The sequence below is a fragment of the Catharus ustulatus genome, chromosome 25 (assembly GCF_009819885.2).
Source record: "Catharus ustulatus isolate bCatUst1 chromosome 25, bCatUst1.pri.v2, whole genome shotgun sequence".
NCBI classification, from domain to species: Eukaryota; Metazoa; Chordata; class Aves; order Passeriformes; family Turdidae; genus Catharus; species Catharus ustulatus.
Window position 1 is genome coordinate 6,928,327 of NC_046245.1, and position 11,402 is coordinate 6,939,728.

The window sequence follows — 11,402 nt, forward strand, 5'->3', positions numbered from 1 at the left end:
CCTGTGCCACCTGTCCCTGCCATCCCCTAGAGGTGGGGGTGTCCTTTTACAGAGCTGTTTGGATGTGGCCCAGCTCTGGAAATCCCCCAGGCTGGATATTGTATCAGGAACTGCTAGCAAGTAACAGCCTCAATTAGTTAATTAATGAGTAACAACAGAAAACCTCCCTGGATGTGATTTTGTAACTGCTGGCAAGAGGGAAGGGGCTTCCAGAGCTGGACTTTAAGGACAAAACCGCAGAGCAGATATGGTAACTCTGCTCAGGCCAAAATCAGAGATGAAAAGCAGGAAGCTGGGGGCAGGTGCAATGCTTCCCCCTCCAGCCCCATAACCTAAATCCAGCAGGGAAGAGGCTACATTCTAGCTGCATTCACTGCAGGTGAGATATGCCAGAGGAGACTCCAAGACTTTCGCTCCAGTCTGTGTCCAAAGGATGACAAGACTCCATTTCGTCCTTGTCTCAAACCTCCTTGTATTCTACCAGACATTACAGCAATGGAATATATCAGGAATAAATAAATTTTCTAAAAGTTCTCCTGAGCAGTTTGACATTGAGAAATGCTGCAGGTCTTCCTGGCATGGTGCATAAGGGACAACCACTGGTGTAAGTACAAATCCTCTCTGCATCCTCCAGATGGGACCACTGAGGAACGGGGAAGAGAAGGAGAAGGAAAAGGAGAAGGAGAAGGAGAAGGAGAAGGAAAAGGAGAAGGAGAAGGAGGTGGCAGGGGACCATCATTGGTACTGTCGGTAGTCGCTGAACGGGGGTGGCTGGAGCTGGGATGGATCCTCTGACAACTGTGGGCCTGGAGCAGGAACAGGGGAAAAGGCAAATGAATACCAAAATGCAGGAGATTCTTCCTATTAACAGAATTCACAGGTGGTTTGTTTATATAAATCCCTCTTAAATCAATCATAAATCCTGGAATTGTTTGGGTTTCATAAAAAGTTTCAAAAGCTGCACAGAATCACAGACTGGTTTGGGTTGGAAGAGACTTTAAAGCTTAACCAGTTCTACCCCCTGCCATGGGTACAGACACCTTCCTCTACCCCAAGCTGCTCCTAGCCCTGCCCAACCTTGTCATGGAATTCCATGCCAGAAATGGGGCAGACAGCTTGTCTGGACAACCTGGGCCAGGGCCTCATCACTTTCATAGAGAAGAATTTCTTCCTAATATCCCATCTTGCCCAGCCTTCTAGCAGTGGTAGCCATTCCCCCTTATCCTGTCACTCCAGGGCCTTGTCCAAAGCCCCTCTTCAGCTCTTTTAGCAAAAGTATGCTGTGCAAGGTGCTCCAAAGATAAACTACTTCTCTCCAAGTTTCACAGAATCATGGAATCATGGAATGATTTAGAAGGGACCTTAAGTCTCATTTTGCTCCACGGGCAGGGAAACCTTGCACTGGGCAAGGTTTTCTAACAGGGAAATGAACCAGAGCAGGGAAAGAGAAACCTTTCCAGTTATCTAAGAGCTGGAAACTTGCTCATTAGTGCCTTTGAGGTGACCCTGGCCCCTCTGGAAAGGTTTAACTGCGGTGACTTGCCCAACAATAAAGCAACCAATTAAATGGAACAAGTGTGGAGTCAGCTTCCTGATCCACTGCCTGCTACTGGAGGGAGCAACACACCTGTGGTGGGACAATCCATAGAGAATTAATTGTCATGGACAGATTATACACTTTCTCCAAGGCAGAATAATTTTCAAGCATCTTTAAAGAACAGAAATTGCCATAGTTCAGGTTGGATGAAGAATATTGGCAAACAAACCCAGGAGAGGATTCACTTGGGAATTAGTGACATCCAACTCTAGTGGTTTGTGTTTCTTCCCAAAATAAGGCAGAGCATTTCTCCTACAAGGAAAGGCTGGAAGAGCTAGCAGTGTTAAGCCTGGAGAAGAGAAGGCTCTGAGGAGAACTTAGAGCCCCTTCCAGTGCATAAAGAGGCTCCAAGAGAGCTGGAGAGAGACTTGGGACAAGGACCAAGAGTCACAGGACAAGGGCGAATGGCTTCTAACTGCCAGAGGGCAGGGTTAGATGGGTTATTGGGACAGAATTCTTCCCTGTGATAGTGAGGCCCTGGCACAGGGTGCCCAGAGAAGCTGTGGCTGTCTCATCCCTGGCACTGTCCAAGGCCAGGTTGGACAGGGCTTGGAGCAATCTGGGACAGTGGAAGGTGTCCCTGCCCATGGTAGGATGTAGAATGAGATGAGCTTTGAGGTCCCTGCCACCCCAAATCAGTCTCAGATTCTGTGACAGAGGTATTTAGGATTTTTCACAGGAAGCATTCACACAACTGTTTCTGACTCAGTAGAGCTCTGCTTGCATTTTACTTAGGAAAGAAAAAAGGGATGTAGATATTAAAGCAGTTTAGAAGAGAATCACCACCATCCTTTTTGGAAATCATGTATCTGTCCCTGCCAGGTGTACATCCTGTCACCCTGGGACTCCCCACACAGATCACAGCCAGCCAGAACCACCTCTCCTTTTCCACAACTTGTTGCCATTCCCTCAAACCATTGTGTCCCAGCCCTGAGTAAAACCCTAACCACCATGCGCCAGATGTGTGGCAGAAACCAGGGACAGCAGGGACATCCCTGATCTCAGCCATGCTATCTCCAGTCTCCCAGTGGGAAGCAGCTGGTGATAATCTCATGTCATCAGCACCTGTAGCTCCTCCTTGGCTTTCCACAGCCTCAGGAGCTGGCAGGGCAGTGCAGATTCACTCTAGCATGAGAAGATGACTGCCAGAAGCACATCAGGAAAGCAGATCTTTATGACACATCCTCTGCTAGCTCCTTACCATTTGGGAACTGTGTGGAGGCAAATCTTGTCAGCAGAATTCCAGCTCCTTCAATCAGGGCCAGGAGAATTCCACCCATCGCAGCAGATCCGACCATGGCAACAGGGCCATCTGGAAACGAAAAGCACAAACCAACACTTTATTTCTTTGCTACATGTTAGAATCCATTGAGCCCCAGGATGGTTTGGGTTGGAAGGCACCTTAAAGATCATTTTGTTCCACCCCCTACCATGGGCAGGGACACCTTCCACTATCCCAGATTGCTTCAAGCCCTGGCCAACCTGGCCTTGGACACTTCCAGGCACGGGGTAGCCACAGCTTCTCTGGGTAACCTGTGTCAGGGCCTCACCATCCTCTTCGTGCCCTAAACTCTCCTAAAGCAGACTCAGAGCAGTACAGTAATTTCATGACTATAAGGCGCACCCTTTTGACTAAATTTTTCCCCCAAACCCGGAAGTGCGCCTTATAGTCCGGTGCACCTTACATAATGGACAGTTGCGAAATTTCCCAAACTGGAAGCGTGAGCCGCAATGCGGGGGTGGTGCCACGGGAGTGCTGAGTCGCGAGGGGGGCCGGGAGCGGTGGCCACGGCCGGCAGGAGCCGTATGGGGAGGGAGGGAGCTGCCACCGGCCCCAGCCCGGGTGGAACAAGAAGCCGGGCGGCGCCACCCCAGGCGTGGGGGTGGGAGGAACGAGAAGCTGGGCGGTGCCGGCCCCGGCCGGGGCACAGGAGAAACGAGAACCTGGGCAGCCCTGGCCCAGGCACGGGGGGAACGAGAAGTGTGAGCCTGCAACAGCCCTGAGCAGAGCCCACCTGGCAGCGGCATCGGAGCAGCGGCGGCGCAGCCCCTGCGGCCAAAGCAAAGCAGTGGCAGCGAAGCCCCTGCGGCCGCGGGGAAGCAGCAACAAGCGGGCGCAGCCACGGGGAAGCGGCGACAAGTGGCGTGGTTGCCGCCGCCACTGCGGGAAAGCGGAGAGAAGCAGCGCGGCCGCGGGGAAGTGGGGAGAAATGGCACGGCTGCCGTCACTGTCATGGGAAAGTGGCAAGAAGCGGCGCCGCTGCCGCCAGCCGCGGGGAAGCAGCGACAAGCGCCGCCGCCGGGGGGATGCCGGGAGGCAGCGCAGCCGCACAGTGGGAGCCGGGAGCCGTGCCAGCCGGTGCCGGGGGTGGGTGGGAGTGCCGGGGCCCGCTGCACGGGGAGGGTGCCTGGGGTTGCATTTAAAGGCTACACCAATCTTTGAAAAATGTTTGCAAATTGAGCACCTGCCAGTAATTTGTTACTTTGCTACGCACCGCGCGGCTCCTCGCTGCAAGAAAAAGTGCGCCTTATAGTCCGGTGCGCCTTATATGATTTACAAAGTTGCGAATTTTGCCAACTCCCCGGGGGTGCGCCTTATAGTCCGGTGTGCCTTATGGTCGTAAAATTACTGTAATTTTGCATCCATTAACCCGCATTAAAGGATAATTACTGGGTAACTGCCCCCATCCTCCCTTCAAGGAACACTAGGAACATGATTATTACTGTCCTAAGCACAGGAGAAAAGTTTCAGATTATCTTTCAGCAGCTGAGATAGCAAATTCCAATTTGGGTGTCACAGACTGCTGCTTTGCAATAACAATGAGAACTGTACATTTAGAGAATAGGAAATTTTCAACTGATATCCCCAGTTTCTTACTTCTTGCAGCTAAAATGGCTCCAGTCAGGGCTCCACTCGTGATGGAATTCCAGGGATCTTCCTTCCCTCTCATTCTGACCATACTGCAGTCAATCATGGAGAAGAGACCTCCCCATACAGCAAAGCTCCCTGTTCCAAATCAAACCAAAGCCTCTTTGGAGAGAGCAGAGAAGCCAGTTGTGCTGCACTACAGATGCTGTGGTCTTACTGTGCTCCCTTTCAGACATGAAGTAAATTCAAACTCATAAAGACGCAAATACAAGTTAAAATCAATATAGGAAAATTTCCAACTTGACATGTCATCATTCCCCCCTCCCCCCATTTTATATATCATCTCACTAATCTATAACTACAGAAAATTTATCAAACTGTGACTATAATGGAACTTTCACCCTAACAAAGTCAGATTAGCTATGGGAACTTCCAGATTTATCCCTTTTTAACATATTTCCTCACAGACAATGATGTAGAGTCATGTCACACCTCACCCAACCCTGCTCCTGTGACCTCAGGAGCTTGGCATCCTACAGCATCCTACACACATGGACATCTCCAAGTTCTATTTTTGATCCAAGCTAGATAATTTCTTGTAATAAGTTAGTTTTATCTTAACCCCCTCCACACCATGAAGAGGCTCCAGGAAGCTCCGCTGTTTAAGACCAGTTACTAACCCTGGCTTATCACTCCAGGAACACAGACTAAGTCCTCCCCAACCAAACTCATTTTGGATATATCAGAACTGTATTCACCCATTGCTTGGGCCAACAAATCTGCCGAGATTCAGCTCAGGTGTTAGTGCAGCTGAACCATGTTACATTCCCAAACTCTGTTATCTAACAACAGTTAATTCTGTGCAACAAAACTCCAAAATTCATTACCTCCCAGCTGTGGAGCTCTGGTTTTAATAGCTGTCAAACTGCCCCGCAGACGGTGGTTTACACCCTAAAATAAGAGAATTCAGTTAAAATAAAACAGGAAAATCTTAACAGCCAAGCTGAGTCTATATTGCAAAAACCTGCCACAGGCCCGACACGTTTCTGAGCTGTCCCCACAAAGCAGCTGAGAGAAGCTGAAACAAAACGTGCTTTACCCCTATTTCATTATTTATCACTCCCATATAATACTGCTGTCAGGTACAGATGGGAATTATAGCCACCAGGCAGGAAACAATTTGGGTTCACAGTCTGAATAGCCCAGTGGGAATGAAGGAGGCATTACATTTAGTAAGTAACACTTTAGCAGGATAAGCAGTGATTTTTCACATGTATCATTTTTTCATCCTATCTGATAGGCAATCCCACTAGCTGTCCTATGTCTTGTCATTCCTGCAGGTGGAACTGTAGGTGTCTTTGTAGCCAAGAGAAGCAAAGTAATGGTGAGCCTTCCAAAGTCCAATACTCAACACATCACCCGGGATGCCACAGAACAATTACACATTTTCCCACACTTTAACACAATTTAAAGAACATCCATCAAGTTTTATTTTTGTCACTCAGAAGTGGAGATAGGTATATTTAGCAAGTAAAATTAAGAATCTAATTAAGCACATAGTCCCTTTCAAGTGAAGCGTCTGCAGGATCTGACTAGTTTGGAAACAGTTATTTATTAAACCCACCTCAAACCAACAGCTTATTGTCAGAGTAACATCAAAAACACCTTATATATGAAGTCAGAGAAATTTTAAAACAAATGTTCAAGCAGCAATTGGATCTTAATTTATCAAATGTCTCCGCAATGGGTTTATAGCCAAAATTTTGCAGCAGATATCCTGAAAGTGAAAACCAACTTGCATCAGCAAAACTTGCCTTCAATGTTTACTCACTCCTGCATTGAAAGCAAACTTGAGCATTAAAAAAAATGAGTAAATAAAAAGGAAAATTATTAAATAAGAGATTAATTAAAGAAAATTACACTCTTTAATATAAATCTGGAGGAGAAAAAGATTCTTTCCTTGAGTTGTTCCATGTTTTAAAAGAAAGGGAAAGGCCAGGAGAGAAAGGAGAGTCCAGGCTTCATGTCCTTATATGCAGACATAACCAGAGGCAGGAGATCAGCCAAGATAGAGCTTTCCTGACGCACTTCTCCATCCTGAGGGAAATGCTCATCAGTTAGGGAGGGACAAGCTACCAGTGTCCCACTGCAGCCACCAGAGCAAACAGGGAAGCAGCAATTTTATTCCAAAAGATGAACCCCCACAGATCTCGAGCCAGGACAGACTCTCACAGTCTGGATTAACAATGTACAGGTCTTTAATCAGCCCGGCTTCCTGCACAGGGATTTATTCTCCTTTGCCTTCACTGCCACACACCCTGGGAAAGGACAGTGAAGGCAAAACTGCAGTCAATGAACCTTCAGAGGATTTTACTTACCACTGGGGAATTTCGGAAGCCTTTGATAGCCTGGAAAATGCCCCCTCCTATGGCTCCCATGGTGAAGGCCCCTCCACAGTCATCCACTATCCTCCATGGACTGGAAAGAAAAATAGAGATGAAAAAATTAAATCCTATCACTTTAAACTGTGTGAGTGGGATGGATCCAGCACTTTGGCACTGGTATAACCAGGGTGAAGATCAAGCCTGGTGGCTGTACTGTCTAATATCCAGCTCATTGAGCAAGCAGCAACAAAAAACCAAGAATATCACAGCAAAACAAACTCAACCTTTGCCAGAGTCTCCTGGCCCATTTCCCTGCAGTGGGAAGTACCAAATAAACAGAAATGCCTGAACTCCTCACATAAGGCAGCAACACATACTTCCATCATGGAAAACTCCTGCAGAATTCCAGTTCTGCCCTACTAACATAATGTAAACAGCTTTAAATTCCCCGATTTCATTCTTCTCTTGACCTACAAAGAACTGAGGTAGCAAATTCCATGAGACTCAGCTCCCAGACAGCACAAAACACGCTTTCTTGAATCACACCCTTTTCATTAGTTCCACTTATTTGAGACTTCAAAGTCATCTTTGCTGAGCTGGAAAGGCTTTTCCTGATGCATCCTGGATCTTTGAAGTCCATTCAAACAAACCAAAGATCCCCTCGGAGGTATAGCACCCACAATTCCTGCTCCAACTCCACAGAGCAGCCAGGAAAACCTTGCATAGATGCACCTTCCTGCAGCACAGGCCGTCAGTAACTGCCAGGGGAGCCTTAATTTGGGGTTCAGAACCTCTGCCAAGAATTGGAGTCTTGCAACCCTAACTCAAACTACTAAATTAGGTGAGCTTTAAGATGCCATTAACATCTGTTGTCACTGTGGGTAATTTCAAAGCAAAAAATAGCAAAGTTGTTTGGTTTCTTTCATCTTGCATTGAGATCTTTCAGCCAAGCACTCAGATGATTTAACTCCTATACTGCCAGTAATCAGAAAATGCAAAAATTAGCCTACAACAGCATGCAGGTCACAAATCTGAGCACCATGGCAAGCTCAGTGCTTCTGTTAGGCAGGAGCATTGATGAGTGCTTCCAATTCCACTTTGAATGCCATGTTTCTCTTGCTGAGGATCCCCTACAGCTTCCAGTTTCGGCACAGGAGAACATCATCCCTGACCTGCCCCCTTCCACACTTTACAGACCCCCTCTAGTGAGGGGTGACAAATCCCCCTCACTATGCTGCAGGCTTTGCCACAAGGTGTTTTCTTTCTGAAGAAAGTATCTCTAATTTGCAGACCCTCCTCCTAAATGTGTTCACCCAGGCTCTTCCTGTTCGCAACCTATTTCCAAACCTCTTCCTCCACAGCCAGCCCTGCCCAAGGGAATTCCTGTGTGCACAGGTGTTGGCTTTGCTTTTGTACCTTGGATCACTGGGTTGTTCCCAAGGCACCAGGACTCCAAGCAAGTGTCACCACGGAGTGTCCCCAGTGACAGCTACATCCAGATCCCAAACCCATACTTCATCCTTTGTCCCCTCCTGTTTGTCTGCCTTGCCTGCACACAGTCTCAATACAACCCCCTCAGCCCTAACTGCATTCAATAATTCAACTGTTTATTTTCCTTCCACTCTTTCCTGCATCAGGAAAAGTTCCAGACACACTCTTGTCCAAGATGCCAAGAAGAAAAGCAACTCGTATTTTTTCTCAGGGATTTTTTGTTGTTTTGTTCTCTCCTAAAATGAATAAAACATCCAAACGTTTTCCCTTTATTAACTCTCTAAGAGTAATCTCGTTAAAAGGCTTTTTGGAAATCTAAATAGATTTTGTAAAGTGGGCTTCCCTTATCCACAAGATCAAGGAATTCCAATCTACAAATCTTGGCTGCTTTTTCCTGAAGCCTTGTTAATGAGACCCCAATCACGGAACGCTTCCCTGTTTAACCTCATTAGCTGTTACCTTCAGGGCCCCTAATTTTCCCTATAAACTAGTCTCCAAACATTTCTGAGAAGCTTTTGAATAAGAGATCATCTTTGGTCCCAGCACAGCCAGCCATGTGTCAGTGTCAGCTCCTCCAAACTCCCTCAGAGCTGACACTAAATACCCCCAGCCCTGGCACTGCTTGACTTCATAAAGAATTGAGGAGAAGAAAAGAGATTATTCCATTGTTAATCTGGCACTTATCTACAAGCATAACATGACTGCCAATTGTTTCCCTGACTCTGAGGGGAGCCCTGGCTGTAGGGAAATGACATATGGATAAGGTCAGGTTCCTGCTCCTGATGGCACCAGAGATTGTGCAGCGATAAAGAGAGCAGAGGACAAGACTTCACTTTTCCCAGGGCTCCAGGACAGCCACACACCAGCTCTGCCTGCCTGGGAGATGGGTCAGTCCTTCCTCCAAGCCCCACAGCATCCTGCAGCTCTTCTGACAGCTGGACAACCACTGGAATAGAGGTCACCACACTTTAAATGAACAAAGGGGCCTTTTCTCTGTGCCAATGTCTCATCGGGAACCAGCCTGACCCCAGGATAGCAGCTCCTGGGGGCTGGATAACAGGGGAACCACAGAGTGACCAGTAGCAAAGGGGCCAGAACAATGGGGAACACCAACAGCCCCACATGGCTTGGCAGCAAAACATCCCTATTGCACAGCATTAAGGACACAGCTTCAAGCTGTGCCTGGGGAGGGTCAAGAGGGTATCAGGGGGAATTCCTCCACAGAAAGGACTGCCAGGCATTGGAAGCGGCTGCCCAGGGAGGTGGTGGAATCCCCATCTGTGGAAGTGTTCAAGGAATGACTGGATGTGGCACTCAGTGCTCTCGTCTGCTTGACAAGATGGGGTCACAGGTTGGACTTGATGGTCCGAGTTGTCTTTTCGAACCTCAGTAACACTGGGATTACCTAGAGCCCACAGCAATATACTAATAAATACTATTTACTTCGCTCATGTCCCAGGCTTTATGTTGTAAAAAGGCAGGGGTGATGTTTATGAACAAACTTAACACACACCAGTAGAGCAACCTGCAAAGTTTGGGAAAAGCCTCATGAACAGTCGCAGGTCTCTGTCTGCAAAGGTAAGCAGAATCTCAGGATGGTTTGGGCTGGAAGAGACCTTAAATCTCACTACATTCCATCCCCTGCCATGGCAAGGACACCTTCCACTATCCCAGGCTGCTCCAAGCCCTGGCCAACCTGGCTTTGGACACTGCCAGGCATGGGGCAGCCACAGCTTCTCTGGGGAACCTGGGCCAAGGCATCACCACACACAAAAGAATTTTCTCCCACTACCCTATCTATCCCTGCTCTCTGGCAGTGGGAATCCATTCCCCCCTGTCCTGCCTGTGATTCCAGGCCCTTGTCCCAAGTTCTTCTCAACGCTGAGAAACTCTGCCCCTGAGCTTGCATTCAATCCTTTTATTATTACAAATACCACCTCTGACATACAGCCAATGTAGCTGTGTAGGTCTACAAAGACAATGCTGAACCATGACAGGATTCAGACACTTGGCATGGAGGGGGCCAGGGGGCCGGGCTAAGCTTATGGAAATGGGGAGGGAGAGGGGCACGGCCACTGCGGGTGTGAGGGGGAACCTGGGGGGTGGGGCAAGGATGAGGGAGAACTTGGGGGCTGAGGGGTGGTTGAGGATGAATTAAGGGTGAGAGAAGGCTGAGGAAGGGGGTGGGGGAAACTGAGGATGGAGGAGACTGAGGATGAGGGCGAGAACTGAGAAAGAATTATGGGTGAGAAAATGATGACTGGGGCGTGGGGGAGGCTGAGAGTGAGGGGGGCTGTAGATGGAGGAAGGCTGAGATGGGGGGACTGAGATGGTGGCTGAGGATGAAGGGGATACTGAGTATTGGAAGAACTGTACATCGCAGGGGAGACACGACGTGAATTAAGAAGGAGGGGAGATTGAGGACGGATGATCTGAGAAGGACGAAAGGACTGAGGATGAGGAGGGGAGCGGGGGGGAGGGGGAGAGGAGAACGTGAGGAGCTGAGGATAAGGGGAACTGAGGATAGGGAGGCCAATAGGAGGCGCTAAGGGTAAGGGGAGGTTGGAAGGGAAGCTGACGATGAGGGACCGAGGTAAGGCTGCTGAATAGGCGGGTGCTGAACGTCGGACCGCCAGTGCAGCGCCCGCCGCCCCCGGAGGCGCATGAGCAGCGCGTGTCGCAGGGCCCCGCCGGCTCCTCGCCGCTCGGGACGCCGCGCGGGGCTCGGCAGCGGCGGGGTTTGGGTGCCCAGGCCTCGAGCGGGCCCCACGGCATGACCTCCGCCGCCTCCCTCAAGGGGCCCCACCAAGGTCAACCCCGCCCCCGCGACGGGGAGTGGCCCCAGAGCGCGCCCGTACCGCTCCCCCCCAACTTCCCGGCGCTCGCGGATCCCGATCCCGATCCCGATCCCCATCCCGATCCCGACCCAGCTCCGCTCCGCTCCCCTCACCAGGGCTCGCGAGCGTACTCCTCCATCTTGCTCGGCCCCACCACCTCCCCGCGCGCGATTGGCTGCGGCGGCCCCACGCCAGCCAATGGCAGCAGAGTAGGGACGTGTCTG

The 11,402-nt window shown here is 49.4% G+C and overlaps 1 protein-coding gene across 1 annotated transcript; it reads right to left on the reverse strand.

Annotated features, from left to right (window-relative positions):
• Positions 1-452: 452 nt before the first annotated feature.
• TIMM17A (translocase of inner mitochondrial membrane 17A) lies at positions 453-11,399 on the reverse strand. The gene is made up of 6 exons (XM_033080019.2): positions 11,292-11,399; positions 6,845-6,944; positions 5,354-5,417; positions 4,476-4,604; positions 2,799-2,909; positions 453-806 (listed from the first exon to the last, which is right to left on the reverse strand). Exons 1-6 carry the CDS (start codon positions 11,315-11,317, stop codon positions 736-738), a joined length of 501 nt encoding a protein of 166 aa, XP_032935910.1. The 5' UTR covers positions 11,318-11,399; the 3' UTR covers positions 453-735.
• Positions 11,400-11,402: the final 3 nt, after the last annotated feature.